At 50.0% G+C, this 22,118-nt stretch overlaps 1 protein-coding gene across 6 annotated transcripts in view; it reads left to right on the top strand.

Moving 5' to 3' along the window:
• DOCK3 (dedicator of cytokinesis 3) overlaps positions 1-22,118 on the top strand; it is a 122,389-nt gene that overhangs the window by 78,238 nt on the left and 22,033 nt on the right. For 5 of the 6 annotated variants that reach the window (XR_005774188.1, XM_040407109.1, XM_040407111.1 and 2 more), the window contains 20 exons: positions 63-188; positions 5,449-5,573; positions 5,845-6,007; positions 6,189-6,295; positions 6,984-7,155; positions 8,465-8,562; positions 9,077-9,160; positions 14,007-14,107; positions 14,266-14,347; positions 14,508-14,678; positions 16,971-17,163; positions 17,368-17,495; positions 18,483-18,629; positions 18,994-19,092; positions 19,282-19,376; positions 20,862-20,937; positions 21,025-21,125; positions 21,432-21,490; positions 21,564-21,712; positions 21,906-21,991. Coding sequence is in view for 5 of the 6 variants with exons in the window: in XM_040407109.1 (XP_040263043.1) it covers positions 63-188; positions 5,449-5,573; positions 5,845-6,007; positions 6,189-6,295; positions 6,984-7,155; positions 8,465-8,562; positions 9,077-9,160; positions 14,007-14,107; positions 14,266-14,347; positions 14,508-14,678; positions 16,971-17,163; positions 17,368-17,495; positions 18,483-18,629; positions 18,994-19,092; positions 19,282-19,376; positions 20,862-20,937; positions 21,025-21,125; positions 21,432-21,490; positions 21,564-21,712; positions 21,906-21,991 (2,362 nt within the window). In the remaining variant the exon portion in view is untranslated. The remainder of the gene's footprint in view (positions 1-62; positions 189-5,448; positions 5,574-5,844; positions 6,008-6,188; positions 6,296-6,983; positions 7,156-8,464; positions 8,563-9,076; positions 9,161-14,006; positions 14,108-14,265; positions 14,348-14,507; positions 14,679-16,970; positions 17,164-17,367; positions 17,496-18,482; positions 18,630-18,993; positions 19,093-19,281; positions 19,377-20,861; positions 20,938-21,024; positions 21,126-21,431; positions 21,491-21,563; positions 21,713-21,905; positions 21,992-22,118) is intronic. The other variant, XM_040407110.1, reaches the window with a different exon arrangement.

Here is a 22,118-nt window from a genome sequence, read left to right as displayed (position 1 = left end):
GCCGCTGATCCCCTGGTACCTCCTGCCATTATTAAGGTTGTATCGTCTTTCTGCTCATCCAGGTCTCATCGTGTCGTTACAACTCCTGCGAGGGGACATGGAGCAGATCCGCCGAGAAAACCAGCTGCTGTTTAACAGAGGGGCGGCCGTCACCCGCAAACTGGGGTTCCCTGATGTCATCATGCCAGGTATAAGTGCATCAAATCACCGCCTGAAGAAGACACTAAAAGAAAATAAGAAAACTTTATTGAATCCCTTATATAAGAATATGGGCAGGACGGCCCTAATATGTCAAAGGCAGAAAACCCCAATATAGGTCAAACTGATCAAAAAATCCGGAGAGCCACGTGGGGACACAGGTCCCCGGAACTAACAGTTGTACCGAGGCTGTGAACTGGTAATAGGCTAAATGTATCCCTGCGTATATCGATGTGCCCGCACAAAGAGGCGCCAATAACTAGTACATAACCCCCGCTAACTAAACCGCGCAGTCAGATCCCGCTCAGCGCGTTTCTACAGAGTTATCTGTATCATCAGGAGCCATTAATGACAGATTAGATAATATAGGTTTTGCGTATACAGTGCCTTGCAAAAGTATTCACCCCCCTTGACTTTTTTCCTATTTTGTTACATTACAGCCTTAAGTTCAATGTTCTGTTAATCTGAATGTTATGTGATGGATCAGAACACAATAGTCTAAGTCGGTGAAGTGAAAGGAGAAAAATATAGAAATAAAACTATTGTTTAGAAATAGTAAACATTGTCCTGTGCGTATGTATTCACCCCCTTTGTTAGGAAGCCCATAAAAAGCTCTGGTGCAACCAATTATCTTCAGAAGTCACATGATTAGTGACATGATGTCACCTGTGTGCAATCTAAGTGTCACATGATCTGTCATTACATATACACACCAGAGGCGGCAACACCTAAGCAAGAGGCATCACTAACCGAACACTGCCATGAAGACCGAGGAACTCTCCAAACAAGGAAGGGACAATGTTGTTGAGAAGCACAAGTCAGGGTTAGGTTATAAAAAAATATCCCAATCTTTGCTGATCCCCAGGAGCGCCATCAAATCTATCATAACCAGATGGAAAGAACATGGCACAACAGCAAACCTGCCAGAGACGGCCGCCCACCAAAACTGATGGACCGGGCAAGGAGGGCATTAATCAGAGAGGCAGCACAGAGACCTCAGGTGACCCTGGAGGAGCTGCAGAGTCCCACAGCAGAGACTGGAGGATCTGTACAGAGGACGACAATAAGCCGTACGCTCCATAGAGTTGGGCTTTATGGCAGAGCGGCCAGAAGAAGCCATTACTGTCAGCTAGAAACAATAAGGCGCGTTGTGAGGTTGTGAAAAGTCCTGTGGGAGACCCCAAAATGTATGGAGGACGGGGCTCTGGTCTGAGGAGACCCCAAAATGTATGGAGGAAGGGGCTCTGGTCTGAGGAGACCCCAAAATGTATGGCGGAAGGGGCTCTGGTCTGAGGAGACCCCAAAATGTATGGAGGAAGGGGCTCTGGTCTGAGGAGACCCCAAAATGTATGGAGGACTGAGCTCTGGTCTGAGGAGACCCCAAAATGTATGGAGGAAGGGGCTCTGGTCTGAGGAGACCCCAAAATGTATGGAGGAAGGGGCTCTGGTCTGAGGAGACCCCAAAATGTATGGAGGACTGAGCTCTGGTCTGAGGAGACCCCAAAATGTATGGAGGAAGGGGCTCTGGTCTGAGGAGACCCCAAAATGTATGGAGGAAGGGGCTCTGGTCTGAGGAGACCCCAAAATGTATGGAGGAAGGGGCTCTGGTCTGAGGAGACCCCAAAATGTATGGAGGAAGGGGCTCTGGTCTGAGGAGACTAACATTGGACTTATCGGCCATCAAAGAAAACGCTTTGTCTGGCGCGAACCCAACACATCATCACCCAAAGAACACCATCCCCAGTGAGACATGGTGGTGGCAGCATCATACTGGGGGGACTGGGAAACTGGTCAGAGCTGAGGGAGAGATGGATGGTGGTAAAGACAGGGATATTCTTCAGCAGAACCTGCCCCACTCTGTGCGTGATCTGAGGCCAGGACGGAGGGGAAACCTGTAAATGTGTTGGAACGGCCGAGTCACAGCCCAGACCTCAATCCAGTAGAAGATCTGTGGTCAGAGGTAAAGATGGCTGTTCACAAGCAGAAACCTCCGACCTGAAGGAGCCGGAGCCGTTCTGCAAGGAGGAACGGGCAACAATCCCAGCGGTCAGATGTGGCGACTGCTCCTAGAGACTGATCCAGGGCGACCTGGAGCTGTGATTGACGCAGAAGAGGCTTCACAGAGTACGGACTTCAGGGGGGTGAATAGTTCTGCACATTGACTGTTTCTGGTATTTTGTCCTATTTGTTGTTGCTTCACAATAAAAAAGAAAAAACCTCTTCAGAGTTGTCGGCATCTTCTGTAATTACAGGATGGAAATCCTCAAACAATCCATGGAAATTCCAGGTTGTGAGGCACCAAAATACGAAAAAAGTCAAGGGGAGGGGGTGAAAACTTTTACAAGGCACTGTATACATACACATACACATATATACATACAGGTGAAACTCGAAAAATTAGAATATCATGCAAAGTTCATTTATTTCAGTAAAGCAACTTAAAAGGTGACACTACTATAGGAGACTGATTACATGGAAGGTGAGATATTCCAGGCCTTTATTTGGTATAATTTGGATGATTACGGCTTACAGCTTGTGAAAGCCAAAAGTCACAATTTTGAGGTTCCCTTTGCTCGGGGGGTATGGGTTAATTAGCCGACTAGAGGGGGACACTTTGAGCCGAGAATATTCAACCGTTTCACAAAATTCGAATTTTAAGCTGCATTAATGCAATTTCTTTTTATTTGCATTACCGAAATAAATGGACTTTTGCACAATATTCAAATTTTTCGAGTTTCACCTGTGTATATATACATACACACATGCAAAAAAAAAATATTCATGTACTGCAGCACTCGCCTCCAGTTTTTTAAAGGAGTCGCGGACTGTACTGGTCTAGACGCAGCCAGGTGAGCAATCCAGGAATAGCAAGAAAACGTCCAGCTCCTTATCCTTAAAAACCAATGCTTTATTCTTTCACATATTCAATTAAAATCCATGTGTACAAACGGAGAAACTGTAGCACAATGTGACGCGTTTCAGGCCACTTGCGTATGGGCCCTTCAGCCATGAATTAACACATGTGGAATTATATACATAACAAACAAGTGTGAAACAACTGAAAATATGTCATATTCTAGGTTCTTCAAAGTAGCCACCTTTTGCTTGGATTACTGCTTTGCACACTCTTGGCATTCTCTTGATGAGCTTCAAGAGGTAGTCACCTGAAATGGTTTTCACTTCACAGGTGTGCCCTGTCAGGTTTAATAAGTGGGATTTCTTGCCTTATAAATGGGGTTGGGACCATCAGTGGCGTTGAGGAGAAGTCAGGTGGATACACAGCTGATAGTCCTACTGAATAGACTGTTAGAATTTGTATTATGGCAAGAAAAAAGCAGCTAAGGCCTCTTTCACACTGGCGTTGTCCGGATCCGTCGTGCACTCCATTTGCCGGAATTACACGCCGGATCCGTAACACCGCAAGTGAACTGAAAGCATTTGAAGACGGATCCGTCTTCAAAATGCGTTCAGTGTTACTATGGCAGCCAGGACGCTATTAAAGTCCTGGTTGCCATAGTAGGAGCGGGGAGCGGTATACTTACAGTCCGTGCGGCTCCCGAGGCGCTCCAGAGTGACGTCAGAGCGCCCCATGCGCATGGATGACGTGTCCATGTGATCACGTCATCCATGCGCGTTGGGCGCCCTGATGTCACTCTGAAGCGCCCCAGGAGCCGCACGGACGGTAAGTATACTGCTCCCCCGCTCCCCACTACACTTTACCATGGCTGTCAGGACTTTAGTGTCCTGGCAGCCATGGTAACCATTCAGAAAAAGCTAAATGTCGGATCCGGTAATGCGCCGAAACAACGTTTAGCTTAAGGACGGATCCGGATCAATGCTTTTCAATGGGCATTAATTCCGGATCCGGCCTTGCGGCAAGTGTTCCGGATTTTTGGCCGGAGCAAAAAGCGCAGCATGCTGCGGTATTTTCTCCGGCCAAAAAACGTTCCGGTCCGGAACTGAAGACATCCTGATGCATCCTGAACGGATTTCTCTCCATTCAGAATGCATTAGGATAAAACTGATCAGGATTCTTCCGGCATAGAGCCCCGACGACGGAACTCTATGCCGGAAGACAATAACGCAGGTGTGAAAGAGCCCTAAGTAAAGAAAAACGAGTGGCCATCATTACTTTAAGAAATGAAGGTCGGTCAGTCAGCCGAAAAATTGGGAAAACTTTGAAAGTAAGGGCTATTTGACCATGAAGGAGAGTGATGGGGTGCTGCGCCAGATGACCTGGCCTCCACAGTCACCGGACCTGAACCCAATCGAGATGGTTTGGGGTGAGCTGGACCGCAGAGTGAAGGCAAAAGGGCCAACAATTGCTAAGCATCTCTGGGAACTCCTTCAAGACTGTTGGAAGACCATCTCAGGGGACTACCTCTTGAAGCTCATCAAGAGAATGCCAAGAGTGTGCAAAGCAGTAATCAAAGCAAAAGGTGGCTACTTTGAAGAGCCTAGAATATGACATATTTTCAGTTGTTTCACACTTGTTTGTTATGTATATAATTCCACATGTGTTAATTCATAGTTTTGATGCCTTTATAGTCATGAAAATAAAGAAAACTCTTTGAATGAGAAGGTGTGTCCAAACTTTTGGTCTGTACTGTATGTATAATATACATAGATACATAGTATCTATCCATCCCTCCATAGAGCAGACATATACATCCCCTGGCGAACACACATATATATATTTAGCGCATGCTGTAGTATCGGGGGTACAGAGACCTTTCCTGCACATTGTCCGGCTGCTTCTCTTTGGTTTATATGAGGGTCACGTCAGTCTTTGGGTTGCTCCACCACAGTTCTGGCGGCAGTGACTGAGCGCTGGTTGTCGCCTTGTCCTGGTGGCGCTCACCCAGCTCTGCTCACTCTGTACCGGCTCACTGCTCTGTCCTTTCTTTCTCTCCCCCCTCTCCTCTACTTGCCCATCACTCAGACATACAGATGTTAGAGTGTAAGTCCCTATGCCCACCACTGCTTCAGCCTGGTCACTGGCCGCTGCCTGACGGGGGCGCTGACATCACGTGATGTTTTCCCAGCTCTGCCACCCGGCCAGTGAATGGCGCAGTGTGTGACTTGTGCATGGCGCTGCAGACATTGACATCGCTGCACAGGAGTGATGCTCTGCAGTATGGCAGCAGGCCTCATGTTCTGCATATGCTAGAGATGCTTTGCTGTGCTCTGCTTTGGGTGCAATGCTCTGCAGTGGTTAGTACTTATGCCATGTGTATATTGTCCTGGCAGGGGATGTGCGCAATGACCTCTATGTGACTCTGGAGAGGGGCGACTTTGAGAGAGGAGGAAAGAGCGTGCAGAAGAACATCGAGGTCACCATGCACGTGCTCTACGCTGACGGAGAGAACCTGAGGGTGAGAAGCTTCATCAGCACGTATCTTGCAAAACCCCAGTCACATCCAGAGCTGCATCTACAGTTCTGATCTCATATGCCAGCATCCTCTTCTGTGTCTGTGTGCAGCGCAGCTCGGATGGGACTGTGGACATGATGTCATCAAGCAGCACAGAACTATAAACTAGTTGTAGATTATCTATTGCATCCCCTCTGTATTAACCCTGCGTGTACCAGTAACGGCGTCAGCAGCTCCTGCAGATGGTGATTAATGTGTGACTTGTGTCTTGCAGGACTGTGTCAGCCTGGGCACCGGGGAGCCCCCACGTACGCAGTACCACTCGTTCGTCCTTTACCACAGCAACAGCCCCCGGTGGGGGGAGCTTGTAAAACTGCCCATCCCCATTGACAGATTCCGGGGTTCCCATCTACGCTTTGAGTTCCGGCATTGCTCCAGTACGTTTTAGTAATACCCAAAGGTGCTGATGTGGGTGCAGGGCACAGTAATGGCTGACCAACAAACAGCCTGTGGCAAATCAGGTGGCATGGGGTCCAGTGGATACGGGTTTAATGGGAGTGCCCCTGTTTGCGGACAACACGGTTAGTAATCACAGTTCTCACTTTCTCGTCTGTGCAGCAAAGGACAAAGGGGAGAAGAAGCTCTTTGGTTTTTCCTTCACTCCACTGATGAGAGACGACGGGACAACACTGTCCGATGACATCCACGAGCTTTACGTCTACAAGGTATGGACTTGAACAGCCCCACACCACTCTGACCGCACTGCTCCCATCCCGCAACCTCTGACCGCGGCGCTTCCATCCTGCAACCTCTGACCGCACTGCTCCCATCCCGCAACCTCTGACCGCGGCGCTTCCATCCTGCAACCTCTGACCGCACCGCTCCCATCCCGCATCCTCTGACCGTGCCGCTCCCATCCTGCAACCTCTGACCGCGCCGCTCCCATCCTGCAACCTCTGACCGCGCCGCTCCCATCCTGCAACCTCTGACCGCACTGCTCCCATCCCGCAACCTCTGACCGCACTGCTCCCATCCCGCAACCTCTGACCGCACTGCTCCCATCCCGCAACCTCTGACCGCACTGCTCCCATCCCGCAACCTCTGACCGCACTGCTCCCATCCCGCAACCTCTGACCGCACTGCTCCCATCCCGCAACCTCTGACCGCACTGCTCCCATCCCGCAACCTCTGACCGCACTGCTCCCATCCCGCAACCTCTGACCGCACTGCTCCCATCCCGCAACCTCTGACCGCACTGCTCCCATCCCGCAACCTCTGACCGCACTGCTCCCATCCCGCATCCTCTGACCGCTCGGCTCCCATCCCGCAACCTCTGACCGCACTGCTCCCATCCCGCATCCTCTGACCGCACCGCTCCCATCCCGCAACCTCTGACCGCGTGTCTCTCCACAGTGTGATGAGAACAGCACCTTCAATAACCATGCGCTCTACCTGGGGCTTCCCTGCTGCAAAGAAGACCAGAGCGGCTGCCCCAACATCCCATCTAGCCTCATATTCCAGCGCAGCCCAAAGGAGACGTTCTGCATCTCAACACAGCTCTCCTCAACCAAGCTCACACAGAATGGTATTTGTGCACAAGAGACCCCCCAACAACAGCAACCAGTGTACACATACCCCCAACAGCAGCAACCAGTGTACACGTACCCCCAACAGCAACAACCAGTGTACACGTACCCCCAACAGCAACAACCAGTGTACACGTACCCCCAACAGCAACAACCAGTGTACACGTACCCCCAACAGCAACAACCAGTGTACACGTACCCCCAACAGCAACAACCAGTGTACACGTACCCCCAACAGCAGCAACCAGTGTACACGTACCCCCAACAGCAGCAACCAGTGTACACGTACCCCCAACAGCAACAATCAGTGTACACGTACCCCCAACAGCAGCAACCAGTGTACACGTACCCCCAACAGCAACAACCAGTGTACACGTACCCCCAACAGCAACAACCAGTGTACACGTACCCCCAACAGCAGCAACCAGTGTACACGTACCCCCAACAGCAGCAACCAGTGTACACGTACCCCCAACAGCAACAATCAGTGTACACGTACCCCCAACAGCAGCAACCAGTGTACACGTACCCCCAACAGCAGCAACCAGTGTACACGTACCCCCAACAGCAACAACCAGTGTACACGTACCCCCAACAGCAACAACCAGTGTACACATACCCCCAACAGCAGCAACCAGTGTACACGTACCCCCAACAGCAGCAACCAGTGTACACGTACCCCCAACAGCAACAACCAGTGTACACGTACCCCCAACAGCAACAACCAGTGTACACGTACCCCCAACAGCAACAACCAGTGTACACGTACCCCCAACAGCAGCAACCAGTGTACACGTACCCCCAACAGCAACAACCAGTGTACACGTACCCCCAACATCAACAACCAGTGTACACGTACCCCCAACAGCAACAACCAGTGTACACATACCCCCAACAGCAACAACCAGTGTACACGTACCCCCAACAGCAACAACCAGTGTACACGTACCCCCAACATCAACAACCAGTGTACACGTACCCCCAACAGCAACAACCAGTGTACACGTACCCCCAACAGCAACAACCAGTGTACACGTACCCCCAACAGCAGCAACCAGTGTACACGTACCCCCAACAGCAGCAACCAGTGTACACGTACCCCCAACAGCAGCAACCAGTGTACACGTACCCCCAACAGCAGCAACCAGTGTACACGTACTCCCAACAGCAGCAAACCGTGTATGCAGAACACCAAACTCCAACACTAAGTGCATACAGGCCCTGTATACAAACACATAGGATCTACAGGCCTCCAGACAGCAGCCTCATGTGTATGCAGTTTAACTTTCTGCTGTTTTCTTCCTACAGTTGACCTTCTGGCTCTTCTGAAGTGGAAAGCATACCCAGATCGGATCCTGGACATTCTTGGCCGCCTGCGGCATGTGAGCGGGGAGGAGATAGTGAAGGTACGAGGCTGCAGTCACCTAGACGCTATCCCCCGAGCTCTGCCTTCTGCGACTTATCCAGTGGCAGCCTGGTGATGGGGATGATTGGCGAGCTGGGCAGATGGGCCTTCCAGTGCCCTGCAGCCTCTGCTGTGCGGAGAGGATAATTCGTCTATATTGAGGAGTTGCTGCTTATGCATTTTCCTGAAATATTTGTGCAAGAATAAAGGGTATTCCCAACTTATATTGCTAGGTCACGCCATATCTTTATGATCAGTGGAGTCCGATCTCTGGGACTGACCCCAATGATATGAATGAAGGGGCAGCATGTCTAGTCTTCTGTCCCCTTCACTATTATTTAAGTGGACGCGGACGGCTGTAGTTTCCAGGAGAGGGGCCGCTAGAGGTTGGACCCTCAGTGATCACAAAGTGATGGCGTATTCTAGTGATGCATCATCACCAAAGAGAGGACAACAGTGTGGAAGATTTGGGGTAAAGATTTGCAGTAAATGAGGGGTCTCCATGTCTCTATCAGTTTCTGCAGGACATACTGGACACACTCTTTGTCATCCTGGATGATAACACAGAGAAGTATGGACTACTCGTCTTCCAGTCCCTGGTAAGGAAACCTCTCATTGAAGAACACTACAGTCTGTGTCTCACTTACTGAAATGGCTGATAACAGGGATCAAATTGTATTCTAATACCTCATGTACAGCATGCAGCGTAGGGGTAGGTATACCATGTATGGCGCTGAGGAGCAGTTATCAGATAAAAGCATAGTATTGAGGATGTGCGATCCAGCTCTTTGTCTTATATTTTATATAAGAGGGAGCAATAGACTGTATTCTCCTGTCCTACAGTCATCCTCTCCCCTGAAATGGCTGATAACAGGGGGCAATAGACTGTATTCTCCTGTCCTACAGTCATCCTCCCCCCTGAAATGGGTGATAACAGGGGGCAATAGACTGTATTCTCCTGTCCTACAGTCATCGTCTCCCCTGAAATGGCTGATAACAGGGAACAATAGACTGTATTCTCCTGTCCTACAGTCATCCTCTCCCCTGAAATGGCTGATAACAGGGAGCAATAGACTGTATTCTCCTGTCCTACAGTCATCCTCTCCCCTGAAATGGCTGATAACAGGGAGCAATAGACTGTATTCTCCTGTCCTACAGTCATCCTCTCCCCTGAAATGGCTGATAACAGGGGGCAATAGACTGTATTCTCCTGCCCTACAGTCATCCTATCCCCTGAAATGGCTGATAACAGGGAGCAATAGACTGTATTCTCCTGTCCTACAGTCATCCTCTCCCCTGAAATGGCTGATAACAGGGGGCAATAGACTGTATTCTCCTGTCCTACAGTCATCCTCTCCCCTGAAATGGCTGATAACAGGGGGCAATAGACTGTATTCTCCTGTCCTACAGTCATCCTCTCCCCTGAAATGGCTGATAACAGGGAGCAATAGACTGTATTCTCCTGTACTACAGTCATCCTCTCCCCTGAAATGGCTGATAACAGGGGGCAATAGACTGTATTCCCCTGTCCTACAGTCATCCTCTCCCTGAAATGGCTGATAACAGGGGGCAATAGATTGTATTCTCCTGTCCTACAGTCATCCTCTCCCCTGAAATGGCTGATAACAGGGAGCAATAGACTGTATTCTCCTGTCCTACAGTCATCCTCTCCCCTGAAATGGCTGATAACAGGGAGCAATAGACTGTATTCTCCTGTCCTACAGTCATCCTCTCCCCTGAAATGGCTGATAACAGGGGGCAATAGACTGTATTCTCCTGTCCTACAGTCATCCTCTCCCCTGAAATGGCTGATAACAGGGGGCAATAGACTGTATTCTCCTGTCCTACAGTCATCCCCTCCCCTGAAATGGCTGATAACAGGGGGCAATAGACTGTATTCTCCTGTACTACAGTCATCCTCTCCCCTGAAATGGCTGATAACAGGGAGCAATAGACTGTATTCTCCTGTCCTACAGTCATCCCCTCCCCTGAAATGGCTGATAACAGGGGGCAATAGACTGTATTCTCCTGTCCTACAGTCATCCTCTCCCCTGAAATGGCTGATAACAGGGGGCAATAGACTGTATTCTCCTGTCCTACAGTCATCCTCTCCCCTGAAATGGCTGATAACAGGGGGCAATAGTCTGTATTCTCCTGTCCTACAGTCATCCTCTCCTCTGAAATGGCTGATAACAGGGAGCAATAGACTGTATTCTCCTGTCCTACAGTCATCCTCTCCCCTGAAATGGCTGATAACAGGGGCAATAGACTGTATTCTCCTGTCCTACAGTCATCCTCTCCCCTGAAATGGCTGATAACAGGGGGCAATAGACTGTATTCTCCTGTCCTACAGTCATCCTCTCCCCTGAAATGGCTGATAACAGAGGGCAATAGACTGTATTCTCCTGTCCTACAGTCATCCTCTCCCTGAAATGGCTGATAACAGGGGGCAATAGATTGTATTCTCCTGTCCTACAGTCATCCTCTCCCCTGAAATGGCTGATAACAGGGAGCAATAGACTGTATTCTCCTGTCCTACAGTCATCCTCTCCCCTGAAATGGCTGATAACAGGGGGCAATAGACTGTATTCTCCTGTCCTACAGTCATCCTCTCCCCTGAAATGGCTGATAACAGGGGGCAATAGACTGTATTCTCCTGTCCTACAGTCATCCTCTCCCCTGAAATGGCTGATAACAGGGGGCAATAGACTGTATTCTCCTGTCCTACAGTCATCCTCTCCCCTGAAATGGCTGATAACAGAGGGCAATAGACTGTATTCTCCTGTCCTACAGTCATCCTCTCCCTGAAATGGCTGATAACAGGGGGCAATAGATTGTATTCTCCTGTCCTACAGTCATCCTCTCCCCTGAAATGGCTGATAACAGGGGGCAATAGACTGTATTCTCCTGTCCTACAGTCATCCTCTCCCCTGAAATGGCTGATAACAGGAGGCAATAGACTGTATTCTCCTGTCCTACAGTCATCCTCTCCCCTGAAATGGCTGATAACAGGAGGCAATAGACTGTATTCTCCTGTCCTACAGTCATCCTCTCCCCTGAAATGGCTGATAACAGGGGGCAATAGACTGTATTCTCCTGTCCTACAGTCATCCTCTCCCCTGAAATGGCTGATAACAGGGGGCAATAGACTGTATTCTCCTGTCCTACAGTCATCCTCTCCCCTGAAATGGCTGATAACAGGGGCAATAGACTGTATTCTCCTGTCCTACAGTCATCCTCTCCCCTGAAATGGCTGATAACAGGGGGCAATAGACTGTATTCTCCTGTCCTACAGTCATCCTCTCCCCTGAAATGGCTGATAACAGAGGGCAATAGACTGTATTCTCCTGTCCTACAGTCATCCTCTCCCTGAAATGGCTGATAACAGGGGGCAATAGATTGTATTCTCCTGTCCTACAGTCATCCTCTCCCCTGAAATGGCTGATAACAGGGAGCAATAGACTGTATTCTCCTGTCCTACAGTCATCCTCTCCCCTGAAATGGCTGATAACAGGGGGCAATAGACTGTATTCTCCTGTCCTACAGTCATCCTCTCCCCTGAAATGGCTGATAACAGGGGGCAATAGACTGTATTCTCCTGTCCTACAGTCATCCTCTCCCCTGAAATGGCTGATAACAGGGGGCAATAGACTGTATTCTCCTGTCCTACAGTCATCCTCTCCCCTGAAATGGCTGATAACAGGGGGCAATAGACTGTATTCTCCTGTCCTACAGTCATCCTCTCCTCTGAAATGGCTGATAACAGGGAGCAATAGACTGTATTCTCCTGTCCTACAGTCATCCTCTCCCCTGAAATGGCTGATAACAGGGAGCAATAGACTGTATTCTCCTGTCCTACAGTCATCCTCTCCCCTGAAATGGCTGATAACAGGGGGCAATAGACTGTATTCTCCTGTCCTACAGTCATCCTCTCCCCTGAAATGGCTGATAACAGGAGGCAATAGACTGTATTCTCCTGTCCTACAGTCATCCTCTCCTCTGAAATGGCTGATAACAGGAGGCAATAGACTGTATTCTCCTGTCCTACAGTCATCCTCTCCCCTGAAATGGCTGATAACAGGGGGCAATAGACTGTATTCTCCTGTCCTACAGTCATCCTCTCCCCTGAAATGGCTGATAACAGGGGGCAATAGACTGTATTCTCCTGTCCTACAGTCATCCTCTCCTCTGAAATGGCTGATAATAGGGAGCAATAGATTGTATTCTCCTGTCCTACAGTCATCCTCTCCCCTGAAATGGCTGATAACAGGGGGCAATAGACTGTATTCTCCTGTCCTACAGTCATTCTCTCCCCTGAAATGGCTGATAACAGGGGACAATAGATTGTATTCTCCTGTCCTACAGTCATCCTCTCCCCTGAAATGTCTGATAACAGGGGGCAATAGACTGTATTCTCCTGTCCTACAGTCATCCTCTCCCCTGAAATGGCTGATAACAGGGGGCAATAGACTGTATTCTCCTGTCCTACAGTCATCCTCTCCTCTGAAATGGCTGATAACAGGGGGCAATAGACTGTATTCTCCTGTCCTACAGTCATCCTCTCCCCTGAAATGGCTGATAACAGGGAGCAATAGACTGTATTCTCCTGTCCTACAGTCATCCTCTCCCCTGAAATGTCTGATAACAGGGGGCAATAGACTGTATTCTCCTGTCCTACAGTCATCCTCTCCCCTGAAATGGCTGATAACAGGGAGCAATAGACTGTATTCTCCTGTCCTACAGTCATCCTCTCCCCTGAAATGGCTGATAACAGGGAGCAATAGACTGTATTCTCCGGTCCTACAGTCATCCTCTCTCCTGAAATGGCTGATAACAGGGGGCAATAGACTGTATTCTCCTGTCCTACAGTCATCCTCTCCCCTGAAATGGCTGATAACAGGGGGCAATAGACTGTATTCTCCTGTCCTACAGTCACCCTCTCCCCTGAAATGGCTGATAACAGGGAGCAATAGACTGTATTCTCCTGTCCTACAGTCATCCTCTCCCCTGAAATGGCTGATAACAGGGAGCAATAGACTGTATTCTCCTGTCCTACAGTCATCCTCTCCCCTGAAATGGCTGATAACAGGGAGCAATAGACTGTATTCTCCTGTCCTACAGTCATCCTCTCCCCCCCTGAAATGTCTGATAACAGTGGGCAATAGATTGTATTCTCCTGTCCTACAGTCATCCTCCCCCCTGAAATGGCTGATAACAGGGAGCAATAGACTGTATTCTCCTGTCCTACAGTCATCCTCTCCCCGTCCTGAAATGGCTGATAACAGGGGCAATAGACTGTATTCTCCTGTCCTACAGTCATCCTCTCCCCGTAGAGTCCTGGTTCCATGTTTTGTACGTTGGTCCTTGTGCTCGTGATGTTTCGCAGTTGCTCTTCTACCTTGGTCTCCGCTCCTCCCGCTCATCTCTCGGGTTATAATCCTCCAGGTCTTCATCATTAATCTGCTGCGGGACAGTAAATATTTCCACTTCCGGCCGGTGCTGGACACGTACATACAGAAGCATTTTGCTGGAGCCCTGGCCTACAGGTGAGTAGTGGTCTACAGGACTGGGACTCGTGGTATGTCAGGAAGGGCCCCTGGATGTTGATTTGGAGCCCGGCCTGACGCGGGTGGCTCCTCCATGATGTCTGGGCCCTCACATACCCGGCACTGGAGGCGTCAGGACTCTTGTTCTGATTTCACAGGGAGCTGATCCGATGCTTGAAGTGGTACATGGAGCGGTCAGCGGACCTCGTGAGGCAGGACCACATCCAGGAGGCCATGAGGGTGAGCACGACATGTTGGAGATTTGTAGTAATGCTTCGTTTCCCATAGTGCCGCCGCAGCCATCATCATGTATGCATTTCCCTTGTTTGCCCTGGATCCCACACGCCCTGCCATGTTCTGTGCGGCCACCCTCACCTCTCTATGCTCGCTCTCTCGGCAGGCGCTGGAGAATCTCTTTAAGTTCATCGTCCAGTCTCGCCTGCTCTTTGCTCGCTCCACAGGCGGCCTGGAGGAAGAGCAGTTCCGCTGCAGCATCCATGAGTTGTTCCAGTCGATGCGGTTTGTGCTGAGTTTGGACACACGAAGCTCTGATACGCTGCTCTTCACACAGGTGAGCAGGGTGGTCCATGTACCCGGCGTCCTGGGCCCCGAGGGCAGCAGCTCCATGGACGGAGTAGTCACCGCACTCTCACTCCTCACTCCATATTTAAAGGTTTTACTTTTCTCAAAAATCTACTTCTAATGTGCAATATCCAGAATTACCCCGTATCTTATACTCCAGCTACACCCAGAGCTGCAGTTACAATTCAGCTGTAACTTCATATCTTATACTCCAGCCACACCCAGAGCTGCAGTTACAATTCTGCTGTTACATTGTATCTTATACTCCATCCACACCCAGAGCTGCAGTTACAATTCTGCTGTTACATTGTAGTTTATACTCCAGCCACACCCAGAGCTGCAGTTACAATTCAGCTGTAACTTCATATCTTATACTCCAGCCACACCCAGAGCTGCAGTTACAATTCAGCTGTAACTTCATATCTTATACTCCAGCCACACCCAGAGCTGCAGTTACAATTCTGCTGTTACATTGTATCTTATACTCCATCCACACCCAGAGCATCAGTTACAATTCTGCTGTTACATTGTATCTTATACTACATCCACACCCAGAGCGTCAGTTACAATTCTGCTGTTACATTGTATCTTATACTCCATCCACACCCAGAGCTGCAGTTGCAATTCTGCTGTTACATTGTAGTTTATACTCCAGCCAGACCCAAAGCTGCAGTTACAATTCAGCTGTAACTTCATATCTTACACTCCAGGTACACCCAGAGCTGCAGTTACAATTCTGCTGTTACATTGTATCTTATACTACATCCACACCCAGAGCGTCAGTTACAATTCTGCTGTTACATCATGTCTTATACTCCAGGTACACCCAGAGCTGCAGTTACAATTCAGCTGTTACATTGTAGTTTATACTCCAGCCACACCCAGAGCTGCAGTTACAATTCTGCTGTTACATTGTAGTTTATACTCCAGCCACACCCAGAGCTGCAGTTACAATTTTGCTGTTACATCATATCTTATACTCCAGGTACACCCAGAGCTGCAGTTGCAATTCTGCTGTTACATTGTAGTTTATACTCCAGCCACACCCAAAGCTGCAGTTACAATTCAGCTGTAACTTCATATCTTACACTCCAGTCACACCCAGAGTTGCATTTTATGATGTGAGATTTGAGGCACTACAGCCTGAACGCTAACAGGAAGCCTGCATGAATGTGAATGCAGCTTTGGATGTGACTGGAGGAGACGGCCGGTACAGATGAAGGATGATTTGCTGTGGTTGTGGCTTCTCCTGCAGTATTTGCTTCACGTCTGCTCTCTCCCCCGTCCCCTCTGCCGCCCCTTCTACCCCCTCTCTGCTCCTCATCCTCCCCAATACATTGAAGCATCCAGCGGCTGGAGGACAGGTGAGCGGAACGGGGGAGTCTGATTCCCAAAAGACTGCGGGCTCCACAAGCCCACCAACAGTCTGCTGCGTAAGTAAAGCCCCCCTAAGCTCCTGGCGCACCCCCACCAGGACCCAGTATGTGGAATGGACCCCACATTTGCCTCCCATCACTCCCTTTCCTGCACATCCACAGCTTGGGGAATCGCATAAATAACAATCGCCCCGTCTTGTGTCAGTATCTGCTGCCCCAGCGATGGCTTCATATCAGGGAATTGTTATTTAAGCAACTCCCCAATGTTTCCCGGACATATTCTCAAGGCCCCCACTTATCTGTGTGTTATGGGCACCGCACCCCACTCTTGAGCACGCCCGCCCTGCCCCGTCTGTCGCCCGCTTCCTTATGAACTAATTAGTGTCTAAATCAATGAAGAACGAACCTTCATGTGTCTCGGGGCTCGTCCTAACCCTGGGGTCTCGCGAGTCCGAGGAGCCGGCGGTCAGCACTACATCTCCCACAGTGCACTGCGCAGGACCTGCCGAACCCTGGGGGGCGATCCCCGCTGCTATATACAGTATATACATCTGACGGGCGGCCTGCCCTGTTATTGAGGGTTAAACTACCCCGCTGTGTGTAAGTGTCAGTCTTCACTGTAGTTATGGCATTCCCTCCATGAATCAGTAAGCGCAGGATGAACAGGGCTATAGGTCTCATCTAGATAGGTAGGGCAGAGAATTGTGGGAGATCCGTGCAGCGTCTGTGTGCGGAATCTGGGGGGCCGGTTAATATGTGGGGGGTCAGTGTACAATATGATACTTTGTATCTGTGGCCACATATATAACGACGTGCACTGTCTGCACAGTGATGACATGGGCGCCGCCCACAACCTGTGACCTCATTATATTGCTCCGGTTGTGATACATTGTTGCTTCCCGCAGGCCGCCCTCCTCAGCTCCTTTCCCGCCATCTTTGAGGAGTTGCTGGCCATGTTCTCAGTGACGGAGGTGGCGGAGTTTGTACGCGGCACGCTCAGCAGTCTGCCCAGCACCCTGCATCTGGGCCAGTCCATGGACGTGGTGAAGTTACAGTCAATTGGGCGGACGGTGGATTGCCGGCTCTTCTCATACCCAGGTTTGGCTCTTACTGAGTGGGATGATTGGGGTGGTTCCACTGAGATCACCTGTAGTGAGGATGGCGCAGATTCATGGGGGGGGGGGGGGGGGGGTGTCATGTGACGCTGGTGTGAATGGATGGAGCTTGGTAGGACGACTCGTATTTGGCGCGCCCGTTGTGGATGCCTCTGAGACTTGCTGCACATTCCCTGTTCCTCCACAGAGGCTCGCCGTATTCTCCTACCCGTTGTGCTGCACCACATCCACCTCCACCTGCGCCAGCAGAAAGAGCTCCTCGTCTGCTCCGGGATACTCAGCAGTATTTTCTCTATCATCAAAAGCAGCTCCACGGTGAGAATCCACAAAGGGTTAAACATGAGCTCCAGCTAATCTCGGGGGTTATTTATGGGGTCCTCCAGTCCTTGGGACTCTAACCCGATCTTCCCTGACCAGTATTCTGTGACCTTCTCCCAGTGCCAGCGCCTGGGTTTGACCCGGCAGACACTGGAGTTAGATTTATTTTTCGGTGTCAGATGGCAGTGGCGGCCATTACAACGGCCAGTAACAATCTGGTTTGTTGATAAAATATATGTGACCCCTGAGTCCCGGGATGCGTGTATCTTCTATGTCCCGGGATGCGTGTAACTTCTATGTCCCAGGATGTATGTAACTTCTATGTCCCAGGATGTACAGGTGAAACTCGAAAAATTAGAATATTGTGCAAAAGTTCAATATTCTCGGCTCAAAGTGTCCCCCTCTAGTCAGCTAATTAACCCGTACCCCCTGAGCAAAGGGGACCTGAGACTGTGACTTTGGGGTTTTCATCAGCTGTAAGCCATAATCATCCAAATTATACCAAATAAAGGCCTGAAATATCTCGCCTTCCATGTAATGAGTCTCATATAGTGGTGTCACCTTTTAGGTTGCATTACTGAAATAAATGAACTTTGCACGATATTCAAATTTTTCGAGTTTCAACTGTGACCCCCGTGTCCCGGGATGCATGCGACCCCGCCCTAGGTCCCGGGATGCATGCGACCCCGCCCTAGGTCCCGGGATGCATGCGACCCCGCCCTAGGTCCCGGGATGCATGCGACCCCCCTAGGTCCCGGGATGCATGCGACCCCCCTAGGTCCCGGGATGCATGCGATCCCCCTAGGTCCCGGGATGCATGCGACCCCCCCTAGGTCCCGGGATGCATGCGACCCCCCTAGGTCCCGGGATGCATGCGACCCCCCCTAGGTCCCGGGATGCATGCGACCCCCCCTAGGTCCCGGGATGCATGCGACCCCCCCTAGGTCCCGGGATGTACATGACCCCTCTCTTCTCTCGCTGCAGGAGGTGGACGTGGGGGAAGAGGTGCAGATGTTACAGGAGAGTCTGCTGGACGTCCTGCTGCAGACTCTGCTCATTATAATGAGTAAATCTCAGTCCCAGGAGGCGGTAAGAGGCCAGCGCTGCCCGCAGTGTACAGCCGAGATCACTGTTAGTAATTAACCCATTTCTCTTCTTTCTAATCCTTCCCAAATGTCATCTTCCACCATATCACCCTCATCATCCGCATCAGCTTCATCCTCCATATAACCCTTATCATCCGCATCAGCTTCATCCTCCATATCCCCCTCTGCATCCTCATCGCTGCTCCCATTTAGGACTGACTGACTGGTCCCTGCAGCAGCTGGACTGTATACAGGACGACATTTCATTGCTGAAATCCTGCCAGCGGGGGGCACTGTAACTAGATGCAGAATGTCAGTTGTCATCTCCATCAGTGATAGATCCTGCATGATGGTCCTTATAATGTGACCCCCCTGCCCCCACCACTCTGCTGACTCTCTTCCCCCATTAGGGGGAGTATGTGTCCTGTCTCCTTTCTCTGCTGCGCCTGATGTCCGACACTCACTACCAGCATCTGCTGCACAACTTCCAGAGCAAAGAGGAGCTCAAGGTGAGCGAAGGGCAGCGGGCACCTCCTGGGGGGACCTGGGGTAGATGATTGGGACGGGGACCACTCGGCAGCAATGTTCCTCTGAGAGCACCCATACTGGTTATCACCCAGCTTTTCCAGAAGCAGATACCATTAATAAAATTGATCAATTCAACAAAAACATCTATTTTCTTGATTCCATTTCTCCAGGAATTCCTGCTCAAAATTTTTTGCGTCTTTCGGAACTTGCTGAAGCTGAGCGTCTTCCCTCCAGACTGGACGGTGATGAGACTTCTGGCCAGCAAGTAAGAGCTGCTCCTGTAGAGGATGATTTCATCAGGTGTAATATAGACCAATGTACAGGAGAGCAGAGGGTGATGTCATCAGGTGTAATATAGACCAGTGTACAGAAGAGCAGAGGGTGATGTCATCAGGTGTAATATAGACCAATGTACAGGAGAGCAGAGGGTGATGTCATCAGGTGTAATATAGACCAATGTACAGGAGAGCAGAGGGTGATGTCATCAGGTGTAATATAGACCAATGTACAGGAGAACAGAGGATGATGTCATCAGATGTAATATGGACCAGTGTACAGGAGAGCAGAGGATGATGTAATCAGATGTAATATAGACCAATGTACAGGAGAGCAAAGGGTGATGTCATCAGGTGTAATATAGACCAATGTACAGGAGAACAGAGGGTGATATCATCAGATGTAATATAGACCAATGTACAGGAGAGCAGAGGATGATGTCATCAGGTGTAATATAGACCAATGTACAGGAGAGCAGAGGATGATGTCATCAGATGTAATATAGACCAATGTACAGGAGAACAGAGGATGATGTCATCAGATGTAATATAGACCAGCGTACAGAAGAGCAGAGGATGATGTCATCAGGTGTAATATAGTCAAATGTACAGGAGAACAGGGGGTGATATCATCAGGTGTAATATAGACCAATGTACAGAAGAGCAGAGGATGATGTCATCAGGTGTAATATGGACCAGTGTACAGGAGAGCAGAGGGTGATGTCATCAGATGTAATATGGACCAGTGTACAGGAGAGCAGAGGGTGATGTCATCAGATGTAATATAGACCAGTGTACAGGAGAGCAGAGGGTGATGTCATCAGGTGTAATATAGACCAGTGTACAGGAGAACAGAGGATGATGTCATCAGATGTAATATAGACCAGCATACAGATGAGCAGAGGATGATGTCATCAGATATAGTATGGACCAGTGTACAGGAGAGCAGAGGATGATGTAATCAGATGTAATATAGACCAGTGTACAGGAGAGCAGAGGGTGATGTCATCAGGTGTAATATAGACCAGCATACAGATGAGCAGAGGATGATGTCATCAGATATAGTATGGACCAGTGTACAGGAGAGCAGAGGGTGATGTCATCAGATGTAATATAAACCAGTGTACAGGAGAGCAGAGGGTGATGTCATCAGATGTAATATAAACCAATGTACAGGAGAGCAGAGGATGATGTCATCAGATGTAATATGGACCAGTGTACAGGAGAGCAGAGGATGATGTCATCAGGTGTAATATGGACCAATGTACAGGAGAGCAGAGGATGATGTCATCAGAGTCCTCATTGTTGTGTAATAAGCAGTTCTTCCATCCTCAGGCTCTCTGCTTGCTGTCAGTGAATATTTCAGAACCCTTCACTGCACAATAAATAGATTTAGATGAAATCAGGAGAACCCCGTTAATCCCAGTGATTGTGGCTCTGTATTCACATCGACTTAACCCTTTGTCTTCTCCCAGCATCATTGTAACGACCGTTCAGTACGTCTGCCCCGCCGTGCACAAGAATTTCTGTGAAGAGGATTTTGACTTTAAGGTAAGTCTCTCCCCTCCCCCATTGTAGACCCCGCTGTGACCTCTTACCATGGGGGGCGCTCCTCACGGGTCCTCATTTCTCCTCTAGATGTGGAACTCGTACTTCAGCCTGGCCGTCCTGTTCATTAACCAGCCCAGTCTGCAGCTGGAGAACTTCGCAGCAGGGAAGAGGCGGAGGGTCCTGGATAAGTAAGTGCCCCCCAGAGGACACACGTGGCTGTGCCCACGGTCCTCTACATAAACAGCTCTAAACCATTTTCAACATCTATGCTTGCTGTCAGCGTGTGAGACTGATAACTGGATGAAAACCTGGCCTAGTTCTGCTCTCTCCGCTGAGGGCTTGCTACAGTGTGTCAGTGCGGGCAGCTTCTGTCAGCCTGGTGTCCATGCTGCTGTGTTCAGCTCACAGAGAAGTATTCACACTGACACATGGTGACAGACCCTCAGCTGTGTGCGCAGGATTAGGTCTGACCTGTGCGCCCCTCTTCTCTGCAGGTACGGTGATATGCGGGTCATGATGACGTACGAGCTGTTTAACATGTGGCAGAACCTGGGTAAGTGTCGTCCGGCGCGGTTTCCTCGCCGCCGCCCGTCTACCGCTCTTACCCCCCTCTCCCTGATTTCCAGGGGAGCACAAGTTCCACTTCATACCCGCCATGATCGGCCCCTTCCTGGGGGTGTCGCTCGTCCCGCAGCCTGAGGTGCGCAACATCATGATCCCCATCTTTCACGACATGATGGACTGTGAACAGCGGCGCAACGGGAACTTCAAGCAGGTGAGAGGCGAGCGCCGTCCTGTGCCGCTGCGGAAGGTTACTGGGGGAGGGGAGCAACTATCGGTGCCACACAGGTCCGGGGAGACAGACTGGCGCAATACCCGCCCTGTGCTCCCCGATATCCAGCCATCAGATAGATCTGGCTGACGTGGATAACGCTTTCTTCCGCTTTAATTATCCTGCGTTTCCTCAGGTGGAGGCCGAGCTCATCGATAAACTGGACTCCCTGGTATCCGAGGGGAAAGGCGACGAAAACTACCGGGAACTCTTCAGCCTCCTGTGAGTCCAACCACAGGGCTATGGGTGAGGGGTTTAAAGGGGAAGTCCACCTTATTGCAGGCCTGTCCATACAACGCATTCAGAAAGTCATCACACCCCTCAGTACAGTGCATTCATAAAGTCCTCA

The sequence above is a fragment of the Bufo bufo genome, chromosome 9, assembly GCF_905171765.1.
Source record: "Bufo bufo chromosome 9, aBufBuf1.1, whole genome shotgun sequence".
NCBI lineage: Eukaryota > Metazoa > Chordata > Amphibia > Anura > Bufonidae > Bufo > Bufo bufo.
The sequence above is the reverse complement of the archived record's forward strand: the minus strand, read 5'-3'. Positions and strand labels throughout refer to the sequence as shown.